Genomic DNA, 22,654 nt, shown 5'->3' with positions numbered 1-22,654 from the left:
ATCAATAAATCAAAAAGATGGAATAGACCAGGGGTCTCCAACCTTTTCTGTAATGCGAGCTAATTCTGCTCGAGGAAACTCCTGCTGAGCTACTAGCATATTTTATCACTGTCAAATGCTGATGATATGTATTAACATTACACTATGACCACCCTAAGCACAATTATCAGTAGTAACCACAAACGGTATTACCACAGCAGTAAGTCTCCCAAACTCAGATTTAAAGTGGATAAACATGTTTCATGTGGCAGACCTATAGGCCACGCTGCAGCTTCCACATGCTTCAACACCCTCGACATACTGAGCAAGACCTTCAAATGGACCCACCCCCCGAATCAAGGAAGACCGTCACCCATGCACTCATCACCAGCAGGCTGGACTACAGGAATGCCCTCTATGCCTGAATCAACAATTCTCTACTCCACAAACTTCACACTGTCCAGAACGCCACAGCCAGACTCATCCTCAGCTTCCCACGACAAGACCACATTACCCAGCATAAACAAGCACTCCACTTGCTCCCTGTCGAAAAAAGAGTGACCGTCAAGCTGCTCACACGCACCTATAAAGCCCTCCACAATACAGGAACCCAATACCTCAATCTCCTTCTACACCCCAAAAGAAACCTCCACTCCGCTGACCAGGCCTTGGCCGAAATCCTCTGCATCCACAGGACCAGACAGGAGGCACACCCTTCTCCTACATCATGGCCAAGACCTGGAATGAACTCCCCCTCAGCATCAGATGAAGCCCCACACTGAAAGCATTCAGGAAGAGCCATTAGACCTGGCTTTTTGAATGACCAAAGCTGCACAAATACCCCCCACACACTCCCCCAGCGCCTGGAGACCCTCACAGGTGAATAATGTGCTCTATACATCCCTGATTGATAGGCCACAACAGTGTGTGTTTGAGTGTTATCAACAGCCCATGCCATTGGTTTGACTGTCTAACTCTTAAGGATAGTGAAATAAGCAGTGCTGCCTTCTTTAATATACACAGAATCTCTGAGATTTGCTTGGTTTGGCTTCACCTCTGAGAGCTACTTTGAGGGTGCTGGTGAGCTACCAGTAGCTCCCGAGCTACTGGTTGGAGACCCCTGGAATAGACTGATACATAGTTGATAAGACATATAGGTACATAAAGTTAGATGACAAGTGGAGGCCCAGAGGGAATATAGTGGCATACAAGTAAGGGTTAGAGAAGTATGGTATGCAGTCATCATGAGAAGGAAGGAAACGTTAGGAAGGAATGAGACAGGAGGGGAGAAGGAAAAAATGGTATAGCAAAATTGGGGAGGGAGCTTTGTTTAGTATCTGTGTGGGTTAGGTACGAATAAGGAAAATTGCGATGTGATTCAATGTCTAGAAGGGGATCAAGTGACATGCACCTGAGATAAAAAAAACACAGGCGAAACACGTGTCAGCTGTTTCTGTGTTTACTTGCATTTGAATAAAAAAGAAAATACTATAAAACCACAATATTCTACTTACTGTATCCACAACACCAATCCAGAATTTGTGATTCTCTTACCTTAGGATCTCAGGTACTTGCCTACGGCCCAAACCTATCATATTTTAGAAATACTTATCTTACACTAGGTAGTCCATGGGTGAAGCCACCTGATAGGTACGTGCTATACCAATGATTGGGTCCTGTCCAATTGTGTGTGAACCCTGGCAACACCCACCACCTGTATGGGCAAACAATTACTAGATGCCATGGAATCATTCACACCAATACGACTCTCAAATACAATTTAAGTAATTTGGATCATTGACCCTTATACAACCCTGAAAATCAATCCAACCAAATCTTGCCGGTCAACCAGGTCTGAGCAAACCCTTCCAACTTAGGGCAAACAATGCAAACACAATAAGATGGTATATCAATTGGTGAAACTTTTCAAACATTCACCACCAGTCACTATTAGAGCTGGGTTGAATCCATTGTCATTCTTTTGCTCACTTCGCCACCACAGTTCAGACCCAGCCATATGCAAATCATTCTTGACCCTGTTCCTCATGGGAATAGTCTAACCCAAAGTGCCAAGCCAGGTCTTTCCTGGACTAGAAACAAGCATCCTTGGGACAATTTTCAGGGTAACACCCCTCATCAGCCAGGCTATCTTGAATTCTGTGGGAATAGTAGAAAAGAAGCAACAGACCCACGTCTGAACATTGCCTGCCAACTTAGGGTGTACAGAACAAACACAATAAGATGATGGACCGAGCGCTGAAACTTTTCAGCCATTCACCCCGAGTCACTGTTAGATCTGGGTTGAATACATCATTGTTCTTTTGCTCACTGTGCCACCCAGGTTCAGACCCAGCAATATGCAAATCAGTCTTAACCCTATTGCTCATGAGAATAGTCCAGCCTGAACTGCCGAACCAGGTCTTTCCTGGACTGGAAATAAGCATCCTAGGACCGTTTTTGGGGTAACACCCCTCATCAGCCAGTTTAGCTTGAATCTAAACCAAAAGGAGCAAGGGACCACGTCTGGGCATGCACTGCCAACTTAGAGCAAACAAAGCAAACTCAAAAGGATGATGAATGGAGCACTGAAACTTTTCAGACACTCACCCCAGTCACTACTAGACCTGGTATGAATTCAATATTGTTCTTTTGCTCCCTTCGTCACCCCAGTCCAGACCCAGCTATATGCAAATCAGTCTTGACCCTGTTCTTCCAGAGAACAGTCCATCCCGAAATGCCAAGCCTGGTCTTCCCTGGACCAGAAACAAGCATCCTGGGATCAGTTTCGGGGTAGCATGCCTCGTCAGTCAGGCAAACTAGAATCCAGTGGCAAAGTGAGCAAGGGACCCACATCTGGCCATACCCTGCCAAATTAGGGCGAACAAAGAAAACAAAATAAGATGATGGACAGAAAGCTGAAACTTATCTGACATTCACCCCCAGTCACTATTAGTTCTGGGTTGAATCCATCATCGTTCTTTTGCTCAATGAGCCACACCAGTTCAGACCGAGCAATAGGCAAATCCGTCTTAACCATATTCCTCATGAAAATAGTCCAGCCCTAAATGCCAAGCCATGTCTTTCTTGGACTGGAAACAAGCATCCTAGGACCGATTTAGAGTAGCACCCCACATCAGCCACGCTAGTTTGAATCCAGTGGCAAAGTGAGTAAGGGACCAACGTCTTAGAATACCCTACCAACTTAAGGTGAACAAAGCAAAGACAATAAGTTGAGGTACTGAGCGCTGAAAATTTTCAGACACTCACCCCAGTCACTTTTAGATCTGGGTTGAATTGTTCATTGTTCTTTTGCTCACTTTGCTGCCCCAGTTCAGACCAAGCTATATGTAAATCAGTCTTGACCTTGTTCTTCCTGGTAACAGTTCAGCCGGAACTGCCAAGCCAGGTCTTCCCTGGACTAGAAACAAGCATCTTAGGACCAGTTTCGGGATAGCATCCCTCATCTTCTTAGCAAGCTAGAATCCAGTAGCAAAGTGAGCAAGGGACCCACATTTAGGCATAGCCTGCCAACTAAGGGAGAACAAAGTAAACTCAATAAGATGATGGACCAAGCGCTGAAACTTTTCAGACATTCACCCAAGTCACTATTAGATCACCACCCCAGTTCAGACCAGGCACATGCAAATCAGTCTTGACCCTATACCGGCTTTAGAGTAACACCCCTTATCAGCCAGGCTACCTTGAATCCAGTGGTAAAGTGAGCAAGGGACCCACGTATGGGCATACCCTGTCAACATAGGGCGAACAAAGCAAACACAATAAGATGATGGTCTGAGCATTGAAACTTTTCAGATGCTCACCCCAGTCACTCTTAGATCTGGGTTGAATCCATCATCGATCCTTTGCTCACTTTGCCACCCCAGTTCGGACCCAGCCATATGCAAATAAGTCTTGACCTTATTCCTCATGGGAATAGTCCAGCTCAAACTGCTAAGCCAGGTCTTCCTTGGACTAGAAACAATCATCCTGGGACCGGTTTCAGGTTAACACCACTCATTAGCCTGGCTAGCTTGAATCCAGTGGCGAAGTTAGTAGCAAAGTGAGCAACAGACCCATGTCTGAGGATTGCCTACCAATTTTGGGTGAACAAAGGAAACACACAAAGATGATGGACCGAGCACCGAAACTTTTCAGACACTCACCCCAATCACTATTAGATCTAGCAAATCAGTATTTACCCTATTCCTCCTGTGAATAGTCCAGCCTGAACTGCCAAGCTGTGTCTTCCCTGGACTGCAAACAAGCATCCTGCAACCAGTTTTGGTGTAACACCCCTCACCAGCTAGGCTAACTTGAATCCAGTGGCAAAGTGAGCAAGGAACCCACGTCTGGGCACACCCTGCCAACTTAGGGTGAACAAAGCAAACAAAATAAGATGTTAGACCGAGTGCTGAAACTTTTCAGACATTCACCCCCAGTCACTATTAGATCTGGATTGAATCCATCATTGTTTTTTTGCTCACTTCACCACCCCAGTTAAGACCCAGCCATATGCAAATCAGTCTTGACCCTGTTCCTCCTGGGAACAGTCCAGCCCGAACTGCTGAAAATGGTCTTCCCTGGACTGAAAACAAGCATCCGGGGATAAGTTTCTGATGAACACCCCATATCAGCCAGGCTAGCTTGAAACCTTTGGCAAAGTGAACAAGGAACCCACATCTGGGCCTACCCTGCCAACTCAGGACGAACAAAGCAAACACAATAAGAAGAAGGACCGAGCGTTGAAACTTTTCACACATTCACACCCAGTCACTTCTAGGTCTGGATTGAATCTGCCAACTTAGGGCAAACAAAGCAAACTCAAAAGGATGATGGATGGACTTTTCAGACACTCACCCCAATCACTATTAAATCTGGTTTGAATTCAACATCATTCTTTTGCTCACTTCGCCACCCCACTTCAGACCCAGCCATATGCAAATCAGTCTTGACCCTATTCTCCATGAGAACAGTCCAGCCCGACCTGCCAAACCAGGTCTTTCCTGGACTGGAAACAAGCATCTAAGGACCGGTTTCGGGGGAACACCCCTCATTGGCTAGGCTAGCTTGAATCAAGTGGAAAAGTGAGCAAAGGAACCACGTCTGGGCATACCCTGCCGACCTAGGGCAAACAAAGCAAACACTATAAGATGATGGACTGAGTGTTAAAACCTTTCAGACCCTCAAACCAGTCACTACAAAATATAAGTTAAGTCCATCATTGTACTTTTGCTCACTTTGGCACCCCAGTTCAGACCCAGCCGTATGCAAATCAGTCTTGACCCAGTTCCTCAAGGGAACAGTCAATTCCAAACTGCCAAGCCAGGTCTTCCCTGGACTGGAAACAAACATCCTGCGACCGGTTTCAGAGTAATGCCCCTCACCAGCCAGGCTAGCTTGAATTCAGTGCCAAAGGGAGCAAGGGACCCATGTCTGGGCATACCCTGCCAACTTAGGGGGAAAAAGCATTTATAGTAAAGTGATGGACCGAGCGCTGAAACTTTTCAGACATTCACCCCCCAGTCTTCCCTGGACTGGAAACAAGCATCCTGGGACTGGTTTGGGGGTGGCATTCCCTTATTAGCCAGGTAAGCTTGAATACAGTGGCAAAGTGAGCAAGGGAGCAACATCTGGGCACGCCCTGTCAACGTAGGGAGAACAAAGCAAACACAAGAGGATGATGGACAGAGAACTGACGTTTTTTTCTGTTGTGAGGTCACCGCACAGCACAAGTTTCCCACCACCAAGGTTTGCCCTCAGTCTCCCGACAAAAATGATACCTCACTTGTGTGGGTGCCCAAAGCAGAGTCAGCCTAAAAACTTATGGAAAAAAACTGCCATGCTGGACCCACTTTGGTGTCTACTCAGCGTTTGAAGTTATCTGCTTGAAGCACCCACACAAGTGAGGTATAATTTTTATCCGGAGACTGAGGGTAATGCTGGGTGGTAAGAAATTTGTGCCGGCACAGTGAACCCATGAGCACTGAAGCAGTTAAATTGAAACAAGACATTCGTCTCATTTCCGTTTCACTTTCAATGTAATGACGTCAGCGTTCACCATCTCCTGAGACTATAAATCCATGTTTACAGCAGAGGGAGGACGCAGTGGTGTGCCGAGGACATAACAGTTACGTCCTTGGCACACCAGCACCACAGCCAAGGACATAACCGTTATGTCCTCAGCACCGAATGGGTTAATAGCCCTGGACAACTTTATGTTGTTTAGCAGATGGCTCAACGTTCCAGTGTTATAAAGTGTAGCATCGGGGAATGCGTAGATGGCGTAAGAACTACCTCAGCACAGAACGCAGCAAATACAAAAAGACCAAGAAAGCGTATCATGCCTTAATCAAACAGGCTAAAATAAAGTATTTCACGTCAGCCATAGCAACAGCCAATTGTAAACAGAAGGCGATTTTTAATATTGTAAAAGATTTTAGTAAACCCAAATGTCTAACACAGGACATCCCCCCCTCTCAAATGCTTTGCAACTCCATCGCAGACTTTTTTGAGGAAAAGGTAAAGGGTCTGACGAAAGACTTTGAGGCTCCCAGCTTTGATCAAATATGTGAGGACGAAACTACTAGGCAGGAAGTCACCCAGCTTACAGCTTTCCGCACAATCAGCCTGGAAGAGACAAAAAAGGCCATCCTGGCAACCAAATCAGGATCACCATTTGATCCATGTCCTATAGGACTCTTACATCTTATTGCGGATATTATCAACCCGGACATAAATGTTATCGTTAACAACTCTCTGTCCACCGCCTATGTCCCCCCCGAGTGGAAACTGGCAGCTGTAAAACCCTTACAAAAAAAACAACTTCCCGACCCCTCCACACTATCCAATCTACGTCCGATTTCATTACTTCCAGCTTTGTGTAAAATCACTGAGTCTACAGTGAACAAACAGCTGACACTTTTCTTGGAAAATAATGAAGTATGGCACCCCAATCAGGCTGGCTTTAGAACCCAGCATTCCACCGAATCGGCTCTCCTGTTCACTACGGAAACTATCCGCTCAGCTCTAGACCAAGGCAAGAAGGCCGTCCTGATACTATTAGACCTGTCGGCGGCCTTCGACACGGTCTCACATGCCATCTTAATAGACCGGCTAATAACATCTGGCATTAAAGGTATTGCCTTAGAGTGGATAAAAAACTTCCTTAGTGACAGGAGACAAGTGGTGACTCTGGGAGAATTCCGTTCCAGCGAGAAGCCACTGTCAACGGGAGTACCTCAGGGCTCCAGTCTGAGTCCGACATTGTTTAATGTTTACACCGCACCCCTGATTCAGTTGATATCGTCCTACGGCATAGATGTAATAGCATATGCCGACGATACCCAACTGATCCTGGTCATGGACAAAGACAACCAGGCCTGGGAGGAAAAGCTTAAGTGCTGCTTAACGGCCACCTTTGAGTGGATGCGGAAAAACCACCTAAAATGTAACACAGGAAAGACCGAGATCATGCCCATAGGCTCAAATAATGATTTCATCCCCAGACTGTGGTGGCCTGAGAAGGCAGAAATTCCACCTCACACTACCTCCTCGGCTCGCAACCTTGGGGTACAGTTTGACGCCGATCTATCCTTCAAACATCAAGCGTCAAAAGTGGCAGGCACCTGTTTCGGGGTAATAAAAATGCTTAGAAAGTTCTTCGACCTGCTGCCCCTCGAAGCAAGGAAAACTGTTACGATTGCATTAGTCACCTCCCGCATTGACTACTGCAATAGCCTGTACGCTGGCACCAATAAGATGGTTACCCATAAACTCCAGATGGTGCAGCATGCAGCTGCAAGGCTGGTTCTGAAATGGCCAAGAAGATCCTCAGCAACCAAAGCCCTCAATGCACTACACTGGCTGCCTATAACTAAAAGGGTCCTCCACAAAGTTTTAACTATCACTTTTCGCGCTGTGCATAATTCAGGCCCCACTTACCTAAGAAATAAATTTGTAAAATACTGTCCAAACCGCGCACTAAGATCCTCCAATGCCAATCTTTTGACCATCCCTAGATTCAGACTCAAAACCCGCGGGGGCAAATCCCTAGCGGTGTTGGGTGCCAAAGCATGGAATGCCCTACCCCCTCTATTAAGAGCACTGGACAAGGAGTCTGAGTTCCGCAAGCAATTGAAAACCTGGATTTACAATCTTCCAGACTCAATGGCCAGAGCGCTAGTGTGATCCCGGTTATGGTCTCCTTAGCAGTAAGGCAACCTTTTCATCTGGTTGTCCTCATATTGGCGCCGAGATGCTCCTTGGAGCGATTGCTAGCGCGTTATAAATGGACTCTACATCTACAATGCCTGTGAATTAGGGTACCATTTTACAATCATAGACAGAAATTACTTTACATAACCATCAGACAGAATTATATGGGTTACTGCTTTGGAACACATTACAAATTAGTGCCACTAAAATTATCAAGCATTTACAATGCAATGGTCTCGGCATTGTTTAAATTAGAGCCATTGGCATTGCTCATGACATTTTTATTTATATTTTTGTTTTGAAGACATAAATAAATGACATTGTCATGCTGAGCCCTAGAAAGTAAAGGAACTGTGGAAGAAGAAGATTACGCGAGTTGCCCAGGATCACACCGTTAAATTAAATGAGCAAGCTGTGATATGAACTGGCAGTCGGTACATTAACCACTCGACCATCTATCCTTTCAGAGTAGATGTTAATGATATGCCCATATGTATAATGTAACCACTTTATGGTAATAGCAATTTTGTAACTCACATTTTCATAGCAATATCAAACCTACTCAGAGCTGTAGCACCATATTGAATGTACGCAGTGTATAGCGCTATAGTGCGTTACGTTTTATAGCAGTGCAGCCAGGCTGCTTGCAGTCTAAGAACGTAATGCCACATGCACGGCGCCTCGTGACCCTGGCGAGGCCCAGAGCCCGGTACTCACGGTTTTATAATTGTCGAATGAGAATTTGCTGTTGCTCCTGAGGGGGATGCAGAAGTTCATGGCGACGGGCATGCTGTCCCGCCGGGGTCTCTGCGCTCCCTCTGCCCTCCTGCTCCGATGGGTGCCGGGTTTAAATGCCGCTGGGGCTGGCGTGCCGCAGCTTGTCTGTTAATTTTAGCCGGAGTCCCAGGGTGGCGGATGCCAGGTTCTCTTACACTCTGCACTGGAGGGCTTCTGTGAGGCCCTGGTGGCGCGCTCCTCTGCCCCAGTCTCCTCGCCTCCCCTCCTATTCCTTCCAGACGAGCTCCACTCACACCACCAAGAACAAACAATAGCATGTTTGCTTTGAACTCTCCCCTAATTCAATTGGACACCCACCTCTGACCTAGGTTGGTTACAGGTAAACACAAGAGAGGACACGCCACAATCCTCAGCAGAGGCGGCACTTCTCTGGAACCAGGGCCGTTACTCACCGATAGTGCCCCAGGCCAAGAGACTGCCTCAAGCAGGTGCCCCCTGGAGAACGAGCCTGGAAGTGCTACGGATGGCACTGACCGCCCTATGTCGATACCCCTGGGACTAATGCTTCATGGCAGCACCCTTTGAATGGATGAATGAATGAATGGGTTGTACAGCGCCTAGCTGCTTCAAGGTGCTCGCCAACGCTAGTGAAAAACAGTATCAACTAGGCAACGTAGTGAATGTCCCCATAAAGTTTTTTTTACTTTTTTTCAACACAGACAGGGGAGCACAGAGGCACGAAAACCGGAACAAAGACAGGGGAGCACAGAGGCACAAAAACCGGAACACAGACAGGGGAGCACAGAGGTCAGGACAGCAAGCGCAACCACTGAGTGGGGGGGGGGGCAGGACAGCAAGCACAACCACCGAGTGGGGGAGGGGGGGGGGGTCAGGACAGCAAGCACAACCACCGAGTGTGAGGGGGGTGGAGGGTCAGGACAGCAAGCACAACCAACGAGGGGGGGGGGGGGGTCAGGACAGCAAGCCCAAACACAGACAGGGGAGCACAGAGGTCAGGACAGCAAGCACAACCAACGAGGGGGGGTCAGGACAGCAAGCACAACCACCCAGTGGAGGGGGGTCAGGAGAGCAGCAAAAAAACGGGATGACAGACAGGGGAGCACAGAGGCGCAACCAGTAAGCACAGTGCCAAATCGCCAGGTGTGTGTAGGTATGAAAGTTACAAACACAATGATTCACTGTGAAAAACAAATGATTTTGTGCCACTTTTACAACGTGCACAAGCACTACTCAAACCCAATGCTTTCTGCAAAACAAGCCTTCCAAATAAACCAAACTGCTACGCTTACGGGACTGAGAGAGTGGCGCTTGGTAACAAGAAGCTAGACAAGTATAGGCTTGGAAGGACAATATAACTGAGAAAACTATAGTACAGAACACAGTGCTAAATTAGTGCAATGCCTGTACTCTAGACGAACGTCAACATCCAGCTGAAGAATTTAGTGCAATATCAAAAAAAGCTTCTTGAGCACATTAAAAAAATAACTCTTACTGTCCCGGAATCCAGCAGTGGCCCCACCAGAAGTCAGGCAAGGTCGCCAGTGACGGGGGCGGGGCCGCTCCGGACCGGAAGAGGAGGCAGGCGGAGGAAATGTGTCTCGCGGCCCGGGGCTCCTGTGAGCGGTGGATAGCCCCGGGGCAGCCAGCAGGAGGTTGCACAAGTGTTGCGGGCTCTCTTGACCAAGAGGGAGCCCCGGGAAAGGAGCTGGTAAGAGCCGCAGCGTCAACTCTGCGGAGGGGGCACGAGGCACATGCCCGCTGCCTGCCCCTGCCGCGTGCTGAGAGCGGAGTCCCCCGAGATTGCCACAGTAAGTTCAAAAGGAGGGGGGGGGGGGTCGGTGCACTCGTGTGTGTGTGTGTGTGTGTGCGCGCGTGTGTGCGTGCGTGGGGGGGTTCTGTATGTATGTGCGTGCGTGCTTGTGTGTGTGTTTCTGTGTATGCGCATGCGTGTGTTGTGTTGGAACTTCGCGCAGCGCTCGTACTTGTGCACGTGCCAGTTTCAAATCGCCTGCGCGCAGCCAGGATTGTCTCCTGGAAAGCAGACACTGCGACAAAAGGTTCTCTGCAAGAACGCGCTTCTGTGCGCTTAGCCGAGACCTAAAAAGTGAGGACTGCGTTGTGCTTGCTGTGGGACAACACTCAGGTGGTGCCTTACTAATGTGGAGCACGTTGTGCTTGCTGTGGGACACAACTCAGCCAGCGCCTCACTGATGAGGACCACGTTGTGCTCCCTGTGGAACAAGACTCAGGCTGCATCTCACTGATGAGGACCACGTTGTGCTTCCTGTAAAACAAGACTCAGGCTGCATCTCACTGATGAGGACCACGTTGTGCTCGCTGTGGGACAAGACTCAGTTGGCACCTCACTAATGAGGACCATGTTGTGCTCGCTGTGGGACAAGACTCAGGCTGCATCTCACTGATGAGGACCACGTTGTGCTTCCTGTGGGACAAGACTCAGGTGGCGCCTCACTAATGAGGACCACGTTGTGCTCGCTGTGGGACAAGACTTAACATTGCCTCACTGATGAGGTCCAATTAGCCTGAAAGTGGTCTAGGCAATTTGTGTTCTCAGCTACAGGGGAACTGGCCTGGAAGTTCATTAAGGTTAAAGGAAAGATGCATTGTAATGCAACCGAAGAAGACACCAGAGGCTTTCAAACATCACCTTTGTGTTTCAGAATAATGTATCTTACTCTGATGTACTACTAAAGTGACATTACTTTTCCATTAGATTTCATGTGCTATAAATCTTTCTGAAGAGGATTGGTTTATTAAAAAAGTACAAATAAAAACTCAAATAAAATCCACCCAACCACAAATCCTAGTTCAAATTAGCTGCAGCTAAATACCACTATGTGGCAACATTGCAAACTGAGGCATAGCCCACATTGGTGAAACTGTACTATTTGCAACCATTTATTTTGGTCAAACAGCACACATTGTGCATGTCTGAAACTGAAAACAACTGTAACATCATTGTAGTGTGCCAGCCAGCTCTGACCACCCACCATTTGAGACGGCTGTGCAGACCTATTGCTCAGAGTGCGCAATGGTGTTCACTTTTCACACAGCACGAGCACACCTTAAGTACATGACTTCTTTTCAGGTTTGTTTCACAACCACAAGTCCAAGTATCCCAGGTGCATGTATGTCTACATTCCAACTGACTTATGGTTCCAAAGTTCCACAAGAGTAACTCTGCAGGATGTAGAGGTGGCCCTGGTAAGTTGGACCTCTTTGAATGATAAAGTCTGCCATGAAGCTGATTTTAGTTTTTTTCTGAAAAATCTGAAGATATGGCTTTTCCCGCCTATTAACCTTAGTCATTCCTTCCCGACTCAAATTCCGCCTATATTTGGATATCTTAGTAAGAGAGCCTAGAATTAAGAAACTGTTCAAGAACGTGTCTTACACCAGAATAATTAACATAATGTTTTACACCAGTACAGGGATTTTCTTTGCATTCTTGGATTTGTAGTCCTAGATTTACAGTTGGATAAACAGCACCGCAAGTTCCAGAATAGAAAAAAAACCTGGATGGGAGCAGTTTGTTCCCAGTGCCTGAGAAACTTGGCAAGGCTGCACAGACTCTCAAACATGTTGGGATCCTCTGCTGTGCTTTTCCTCGCTATTAAGAACGCTATTAGCTTTTATTCCTTGATCAAATGTCACTTGCCTCATTCCTAAGCTATATGTTTACCAGTACTTGTTTTCAGATGTGTTCAGGGCCATTGGTTCAAGTCAGATGAATCATACCTACAACTACCAGATTTGGCTGCCACCAGGGCAGTAGTTTACTGGCCTGGCTGGTATTTTCATGCCAGGATGGGTAAAAAAGAAAATCAGAAAATTCAATAAAATCCATTCCTTTTAGCCCTTGGAATATAAAATCAAAGAAACAGATGTAAGATGAAAACATAGAAAAGGAATGTTAAAGTTGTCTCTACTATTACCACATGGTTTTCAAAGCAATGAAGCAGTTTGCTGTGTGAAAAAAGAACACATTGGATTTTACATAAATTGTTATTCCAGTACCTGCTCTTGGCCATCCAAAAAACAACAAAACACAAAAACGGGCAGCATGTTTGCCCGAGAAAGGTAACAGCTCCCAGAAGAACATTGGAATGTCATTCGAAAGCCTGGCAGCAGAGTTTGAATTCTGTGGTAACTAGTAGCGTGGCCAACTGTCTATCAGAACTTAACAGGTCACTCGACACACACACTGAGCGTGTGGCCTCACAAGACACGTATTTGAGGTGGAATGGACTGAGTAGCTGAGCACTTTTTTTGTTGTTTTATTCCGTAACACCCACATGTTTTCCTGCTGAAAACTAGCACAAAACATGATAGCTGCTCTGGGCAAGTTTTCCTTAACTAGATGCCTCCACAGAAAGACGGCAACGCCACGCTGGGTCTGGTCGAATTCCAGATTGTGTGGACGAAGGTGCAGCATTGGAAGGTAAGTCTTCTGGCACCAGTAATCATGCTTACGCTTGCCGGCAAAATAATACTCAATAACTGGAAGAATTCAAAGGAAGTTTATTTCAGGAAATGGCAAGAATGGTTGTCCTTTCTCAGAGGGGCGGGTAATACCTGCCCTGGCGTCCTTCACATAGGAAGCTATGGAAGTCCCTTCATTTAAATATGACCCTCGCTGAACCAAACGACCTCACAGGAGTCTGATGCATACATTGTATTGTCTCCTTAGATGATAACCAGTATACAACTGGTGATAGGACATTCTCCCTATAGGTCTCTTTCCCTAACTTACACCCTCTCATCTGTCCCTTCACTTAGGGAACGTAACACATTGGACAGACTTCACTTTATCCGCATAATGTCTTTAATATAATACCATATACACGATATGGGAAGATATGTGGGTTACCTGCTGTTTAGATATTCTAGACTGACATCAAGATTGAAAACAGGATATGTGATTATGAATATTATTAATACTGTACTGGATGCTCTGACATTATATCCTTGACATTGATTATTCAAACATTTATAGCTCCAAATGTATGTCTATCAAACGACCTCATGGCCAAACTACATAAACGTGTCAGCAACAAGGTCAAACTGTGGCTTCAATATAACCGCAATTCCATTTGTCACTTCATTTGTAATTTCCTCCTCTTTTGTAATTCTTTCCTTCATTTCTAATTGTAAATAATTATCATTTATAATATCATTTGAAATTGCTTATCAACTCATGCCAGTGTGTGTTTTTTTTATTTTCACTTCTGTTCTAATTTTTCTTGAAAAAACCCAATAAAAATTACTTGAACTGAGGTACCTGGTTTTTATGGACCCGGCGGTGCCAGGGAGAACACCCAAAGACCTCGAGTCCTTCGTGTTTCAGACTACAGAAACACAGAGTCTTCTAAGTGAAGTCAAAGATCGTATTTATTGGCTGCAACCAGTAACAGGTATCCTAGAAGTACAACAGCATGTATGTTCTCAGGAGACTGCTCGTTTTTACAGAACCAGCCTTCTCTTTTTATACAAAATAATGCGCTTCAGGCAGGAATTCCTTGTTTTAAAGTTGGTCATACAAATATTTCTACTACAAAGAAAAAGCAGAGTCATGATGACAAGCCCACATTTCAGTTTGTCCAGTTCATGATAGATTACCCGGCAAGGCCCAGAACTTCCATCAGATATCGACGGACCCCTAATAAAATCGGGCACCTCCTCCTTGTAAAACAGGTCATAAAGAAGAAACAGGACAGGTGTGTGTGAGATTAGACATAGCTTGTGTGCGATGAACGGTTTATGACATGTTGTGCCTTGATACTAATCTCATTCGGCCACTGGGAGAGGAACTGCCCGAACAGGTTTGGCTTGAGGCAGTGGAGTCAGCTCGCCCAGGTCACAGAGGAGTCAGCAAAGGTGTACGTGTCCTTTCAGATCGAATTCAGCCTTTGTCATTTGGCTATGTAAGGGCAATCACAAAATGGATGCCGCTCACAAAATGGAACCCGAGGGTTCAGGACGAAAACTACGACTTCAGGGTGATTTCGCCACTCGATCATGACGCAAATGCTTAGGCATAGTATCTCAATCATTACCGGTCTGCCAATACCAAAAACGTCATGATACGATGATATTTTTGACACGAGTGTAGAGCTTCGGTACCACACAATAGCAGGGTCCAGAATTTCCAGTACCACAGGCCCTCCTTTTGCCCTTACATAGGCAATAACCCATACTCATGCTAATCTGAGTCCAGGTCTGTATTTATAAAGTCATTGAGATGCTGCTGTAGCATTATCCTATTACTTAGTTCATCTCTTGATACAGGTTTCCTTACACATGATGTAGCACAGAGGCCACATATTGCAGGAGCACACTGCACACACAACAGAAAAAGGATGGCTAGGATCATCCCAATGACTATCAGAATCTTCCATCCCCAGGCAGATATCAGTTCCCAGACCCACCCCATTAAGGACCAGTCTCCTTCATCCACGTGAATGGACTCAGAGATCTTATGCAATTTGGAGATGGCCTGGTATCCTGTCAGAGCGTTATCGGGGATGAAAACGCAGCAACTTGATTGGATCACTTTACATACCCCACCACGGTCTGCAAGTATGACATCTAACGCGACCCTGTTCTGAAGAGTCATGAGGCGATCCGACTGGAGCTCAGCAGTCAAATTACTAAGGGCACCGGCAGTTTCGACTACAGTGGATTCAACCACCCTTGTCAATTGCCTCATGTTCCTGCTGTTCACCATAGGCCACCAAAACAGCAGAAAATCCTTTGCAAAATCTCCAAATTCTTGTCCTGCAGTGTCTTCTTTACTGATGACACCTCTAACTATCCTTGTCCTATGGTAATCTGCCTCGGCCGTGTAGGTGGGAGGCAACAGGAACGAGACAAAACATGTGCCCGAGAAGTCAGGGGGCAACCATGTATAGGCTCTATTATGGCAGATGAAATAAGTACCCTTAGCTGCTAAGAACGAAGGGGAGTTTCGAGATGCAAACACATATGTTTCCGTGCAGACGTTCTTCCCCAACTGAGCTCTGGGATTTTTGCCATTACCTTGCAGACATAGGTGACCCTGATGGGGTACAATCCAAATAGAGGAGGATCTCTTCGCTCGCTGGTTCTCACTCAAAGCAATTCCATATTTCGTCATATTCCATCTAACATAAGCTTGCAACTCATCTTTGGGGATCGTTCTATACAAGTCAATTGTTCTGCTCATATTTGCAATTCCTACCACCAATGCTTTGTTACTTGAGTTACTCTTCATGGAATGTGGGGAATACGGTTCGATGGCGAATATGAACATTGTTTGGAATGCCCATAACGAACCATTATAGCTAAATGGTAAGACCAAGTATAGGATACCCTTGTCTGTCGTATGTGGCATAAGACCACACAACCAACAGTTAGTCGTGTTCACTACTAATTGGTGTTGGTGTAAAAGCTGAATGAAAGAGTTATTAATAAACTCTAATCTTCTTGAGGACTCATGTTCAGGCAGGGGGTGAAAAGAATGCACGGAAACAGTAGGAGGAGGTATGGGCTGAGTAGTGGGCGCAAATGAAACTTGAAAAGTGTATAAAGCATATCCTATTAAAAACATCATGACACCAAGCAACATAAAGATACAACATATTAACGATCTCTTCTTTGACATTAATATACACATTTTATCTTTAAAGTTCATTCGTTTGGCAGGTCTCTCCATCTCAGAAAACTCCATCCTCTCTAATTTGCTGCCCGCAGTAGTAGGGTGTTTCTGCTGAAGAGTGCTTCTGTCAGTTCAGGGTAACTCCCTTGAACCAACTAGAACTGTTGACCTAACCGTCTCCAGCTGCACTCCAAAGACTGTGGCAACCGCGACCCTAGCAGCAGAACCGGATGGCGGTTCGAAAAACAAAAATGAGCAAGTTTCTTAGATGAGAGAGCTGCACAATAAAAAGTAAAAAGAAATTTATTTGTCCATAGTCATAGGTCTTGGCCTCAAATTGTAACGATTTCTACCAGGTGCTGTCTGGTCTTGAAATAAGAGTTCAGGCTCCGTAGTGTTCAATCGAATTGACGGAGGCACAGCCTCTTGCAAAATGTTGTTGCTCTCCTTTTCAGAAGTTGTTCCTTTTATACGTGCATCGCTAAAAGGTAGAAAACGAGGCACAGTCTCAGCCTCAGAGTCAGTGATTCCATCCTGGACCCACCGGTCGTACGGAAGAGGCAGTGGTACCCTCTTACAATGATTGCCGTGGACTCAATGTTTCTTTCCTTCTACTCGAATGGCAGATCTTGTCGAGAGAAGAACTAGATGAGGGCCAGTCCACCGGGGCTGGTCATTCTTTGTTTGCTGGAAATTCTTAACCAGCACGTAGGATCCAGGATCGATAGGATGCCCTGGAGCTTCAGAGGCCTGAGGTAGAGTGTCGTGAACCTGTTGGTGTAAAACAAGCAATTTAGCCGTCAATTCATACAGATAATCAAGCAGTACAGGATGTTCTATTTCACTAAACCTGGTGGGCCTTTGCACTCCCCATATGTCGGCCAGGCGGCCGAACACAATTTCATAGGGACTGAGTCCCACTCTAGAGTGAACAGTCATTCTCGTTGATAGGAGTGCCAAAGGCAGAACGTCAGGCCATTTAAGACCTGTGCTTGCTTTAATCTTGGCCAGTTTCAGTTTTAACGTGCCATTATAGCACTCTACTAGTCCAGCTGATTGGGAGTGATTTGCAGCATGAAACTTATGCTGAATGCCTAGCCACTCACACACTTTCTTCATCACTCGACCCACAAATTCACTCCCATTATCACTCCAAACCATTCTAGGCATTCCAAATCTAGGGAAAAACTCTTTGACAAGGGCTTTGGCTGTGGACAGAGCAGTATTGTCCTTCAGGGGGTATGCTTCAACCCATCTTGAAAAGGCACAAACAACAACGAGTACATATTTCAAATTGTTGCACCTTTCCATGTGGATGAAGTCTAGCTGCAAAACCTCAAACGGATACGTTGGAGGCGCAAAATGACCAGCTGGAGTTGGGGTTCCCTTACCAGGGTTGTATTTCAGGCACACCATACAATTCTTGACCACATTCTCTGCACACTTCGGGATTCCACCATTCTGCCATACTGGAGCCAACAACTTACAAATCCCTTTCACGCTGATATGAGCCATTCCATGATCCATTGTCACCACTGCAAGCACATACGCATCGGGTAACAACCATCTCTGATGCTCTGACAATTCAATCCAACAACCATTCGCATCCAGTTTACCCTTACTTTCTCTCCATTCATTCAACTCTTTCTCCGTGGCTTCAGCTTGTATAGACTTCACACTCTCAATCGTATCTTCACACATACCAACGTCACCAATCCATCTCGCAGGGCCTGCAACATGCATTCGACTCATTACATTCCTAGCAGTTTCTTTTGCAACTTCATCCGCAAACGCATTTCCACGACCAACATCATCTGTCACCTTTTTGTGCGCACTGCATTTCACAATTGCAACCTGTAACGGCAAGGTCAGTGACTCGAGAAGCTCATTCACCAACTGACCATGCTGGATCTTAGCACCATGCGAAGTCAGGAACCCACGTTCTTTCCACAATCGTCCAAAACTGTGAGCCACACCAAATGCGTATTGGCTGTCCGTGTACACATTCACTCGTTTTCCTTTCGCCAACACACATGCTCTTGTGAGTGCAATCAACTCTGCTGCTTGTGCTGAATTATGGGGGATACGTGCAGCTTCAACAATAGTATGCAAAGTCGTCACAGCATACGCTGCAGTCGTATCACCATTCGGCAACTTGAAACACGAACCATCAACCCATAAAGTACCATCACACTCTGGAAGAGGAGTGCCCCTAAGGTCTATCCTCCCTTTCGTCTCTTCCTCTGTTCTCAGAAAACAGTCATGCTGATCTTCACTATCCTCATCTGTCTCAGATAAAATCGGCAATAATGTGGCTGGGTTTAGTGCATTACACCTCTTTATGTGCACATGACTTGCCAATAGTGTCAGCTCATACCCTGACAATCGAGCACTAGTCAAATGCTGTGTCCTTGTTTTATTTAACAGAATGTCCACTGCATGCGGGACCATTACAATCAGCATATTATTCATTACTAATCCAGCAGACTGTCGAATAGCGACAGCTGCTGCCGCAGTAGCTCTCAAACAACTTGGCAACGCCTTAGCTACCGGATCTAAAGTTGCCGAAAAATACGCGCATGGACGCTGTTTGTCCCCAAAAGACTGTGTCAGAACTGACAATGCGCAACCTTCTTTCTCATGGACATATAATGTAAAAGGCTTACTGTAGTCGGGGGTACCCAACACAGGAGCCGAACATAATGCATCACGCAATTCGGAAAAACTTTTCTGACACTCTTCAGACCACGGAATGGGTTTCGGTGTATCTTTACAAGTTAGTGCCACCAAAGGTTTGGCCAATAAGGAAAAATTCAGTATCCATTGTCTGCAATATGATGTAATGCCCAAGAAAGCACGCACTTCTCTCTGTGTCCTTGGGACACTCAATTTTGCAATTGCCTGAATTCTTTCTGGGGTCAGTTTCCTTCCCTCCTTCGATAAGAGGTGACCTAAGTAGGTTACTTCTTGTCGACAATATTGTAATTTCGAAAGAGAGACTTTGTGGCACAAATCACACAAATGACGCAACAACGACAATGAGTCTTCTTTACAAATATCCTCAGTATCTGCAGCTATTAGCAAATCATCGACGTACTGAATAAGAGCAGCGCCATCAGGTAAAACAATCGTGTCAAGCTGTGATTTTAGAGCCTGACTGAATATTGATAGACTTTCACAGTAGCCCTGAGGAGCGCGTTTGAAGCGGAAACTTCGGCCTCCTAAATTGAAGCCAAAAATATCCCTGCTCTCCTCGGCAATCGGGATGCTGAAGAAAGCATTCCTCAAGTCAATCACTGAGAACCAAGTGGCTGAAGCTGGAATCATAGTCAATAGGGCAGTAATATCAGGGACAACGGGAAACTGCGGCACAACAATCTTATTGACCTCCCTAAGATCAATCACAAATCTGTAAACAGGTGGCTGGGAAGGATCAGTACGCTTCAGAACCGGCAGAACAGGACTATTACAAATGTTGCCTCTTGTCTCTTCAATTACATCTTTCTCAATCAAATCATAAATAATCGCTAACAACGCCTTTTCACCTTCACTAGAGATCTTGTATTGGGGAATGCGCGGCATTCTAACATTGGCTTTCAGTGTCACAACATATGGCGCTATTTCCAAGAGACCCACATCATTTGAGCCAGTAGCCCAAAGAATATCCGGAAGAGAAGACAATTCCGTCGGAAGTTTATCCTTTGACAAATACATTGGAGAAACCACTTTCTTACCCAGTGTAAGTTGTACTCCCGAAGGAGAACAGTGTAATATAGTTGACAGTCTAGTAGCTGGGGTGGGCGGAGTTAGGTGGGCTGAGGGGAAGAGGAGGAGTCAGGACAGGATGAGGACAGTTAGAGTAGGGACAGGGACAGGGACAAGGATGGATGTATGTAATAAAGCTCCCTTATACCCCTAAGATAATTGTCTGTCATTATTGTGAGGACATGACAACTGGCGACGAGGGTGGGATCTGCATGCCCAGTACCCACAGAACCTCCTGAGAGCACCCTGTCCCATGCAGTGCCCAGAAGAAAAGAACGCTGCTGTGTGGAGCCGAATTGCCGCCTAAAAAAGAGGCCTGCAGCAAGAGACCCTCTCCCCACAGCCAGGAGGTCGAGGGAGCCCAGAAGAACTGAGTGAACAAGCGCCCGAGCGTCCGAAGAAAGAAACGCTTGATCGCGCCAAAAACGCGACTCACGCCGGATGCATGCAACTTGGTGTGCCACAAAAGAAAACAGAGGTCGGGAGCCCACTCCGACTCTGTCCAGTGCCCCTAGAAGTGCAGGAGCATCCCCTCGAGTGAAGGACGTGGTCCCAAAGAAGTCCGGCGGTGAGTGAAGCCGAGCGCGGTGGAACCGGAGCTTCCAAAGCAGCCGGCATCGGAAATCTCACGCCCGATGCGTGAGCTTTGGCATCGTGTCGCAGCGTCATTGCGGCAGCTAGAGCAGCAAGACGTCGGGAGCCCACCCCGGTCCTACCTGATGTGAGGAGATCCTGAGCGAGAGCTGCGAGGAGCAAAGACCCCAGCATTCAGCGTGGACCTCACATGCCTGCCCGGTGAGTGCATGAAGCCTGCCGGTACCCGATAGCTGAAAGTCAATAAGGGGATCCAAATCTCGGGAGACACGGGATTTCAAGCCCGGCGGCCATCTTTAAGTCAGGCAGCCACAGACATCCCCTATGTGAGAACTAGAAGCGGCCATTTTGGAGTCAGGCACCCTCCAGTTTAATAAAAACATTGGCAACCGTAAGGAAACAAACCTGGGGAAATGTAAAGAACAAGCACTGGTAAAGACAAGAAGAGAAATGAGAAACAAGCATTGATATACACAAAGAGCCAAGCATTGGTACATACAAATAGACAAGCATTGGCACCTGCAAATCAACAAGCATTGGCCAAACATTGGCAAAGGAAGAAAACTAGCATTGGCGAAGACCAGACAAGCATTGGCGAAGGCCAGACAAGCAGTGGCGAAGGCCAAAACAAGCAGTGGCGAAGGCCAAACAAGCATTGGCGAAGACCAAACAAACACTAGCAAAAGCAAGCAAGCATTGGTACATGCAAATAAACGAGCATTGGCGAAGACCAAACAAACATTGGCAAAGACAAGCAAGACAAGCCTTGGTATGTGCAAATAAATAAGCACTGATAAATGTCAAGAAACAGGCATTGGTAAGGCAAATAAATAAGCGTGGATAACGGCGCGTGAACAAGTCTTGGCAACCCAAAACAGAATAAGCACATGCAAACACGAGAGTGAATCAACTAACAAGCACAAGCAACCACAAGAGTGACTTACCAAACATGCATTGACAAAAACACATGTCAGCACGGGTGGAAACGCGAACATTGAGAAACGCAAGCGAATGCGCAGTAAGACGACACTGAGCACAATCCGAAGAGCGCCGAAGGGAGAAGAGCTGCTGGGCAGAACTGCAGAAGACCCAGAGGAGGGCAGTCCTACAGAGGACCCCGGAGAGAGTAGAACCATCCAAGTTCATTCATCGGCGCATACAGTGATGGTTACAAAGACTATCAATTTCTAAGCAAACGACAGACCAAAGACCTTGAACAGAATCTCCCTCTCTCATGGCGAGAGGAGACGTAACACAGCGGGTCACTCCACACGTTGAAGTACCGCCCTCAGCGGTGCAGACTGATGATTGGATCTCGGATCTCAAACGACACTGGTGGCTCGAAGCATTGGAAGATTTCTTAAAGGCCAATGGTGAGCAAAGAGAGAGAAAATGTCTGATCCTACTCCTCCGCCTGGTGGGTCCTGAGGGCCGATGCCCAATCAGGACATTTTCCAAAGAGGATACAGAAATCTATAAAAGACTCCAAAGGGAGCTCTGTGCCCATCTCAACGCACAGACAGATGTGGATCATTATCGCATGGTTTTCAATACAGCACGGCAGGAACCAGGCGAACCGTTGCCAAATGTCATCACTCGGTTGCAAAGTCTGGTACGAGGCTGCCACTTCAACACTTTTACGAATTAGGATGCGGTTCGACTTCGGATAGTTGAAGGTTGCACAAA

The 22,654-nt window shown here is 46.4% G+C and overlaps 1 protein-coding gene across 1 annotated transcript in view; it reads left to right on the top strand.

Annotated features, from left to right (window-relative positions):
- The window catches only part of LOC147706808 (calpain-1 catalytic subunit-like), a 601,296-nt gene that overhangs the window by 472,252 nt on the left and 106,390 nt on the right, over positions 1–22,654 (top strand). The window contains exon 16 of the mRNA XM_086925586.1: positions 13,346–13,414. Coding sequence (XP_086781712.1) covers positions 13,346–13,414 — 69 coding nt within the window. The remainder of the gene's footprint in view (positions 1–13,345; positions 13,415–22,654) is intronic.

This window comes from Lissotriton vulgaris, chromosome 6 (genome assembly GCF_964263255.1).
Source record: "Lissotriton vulgaris chromosome 6, aLisVul1.2, whole genome shotgun sequence".
Lineage (NCBI taxonomy): Eukaryota > Metazoa > Chordata > Amphibia > Caudata > Salamandridae > Lissotriton > Lissotriton vulgaris.
The sequence above is the reverse complement of the archived record's forward strand: the minus strand, read 5'-3'. Positions and strand labels throughout refer to the sequence as shown.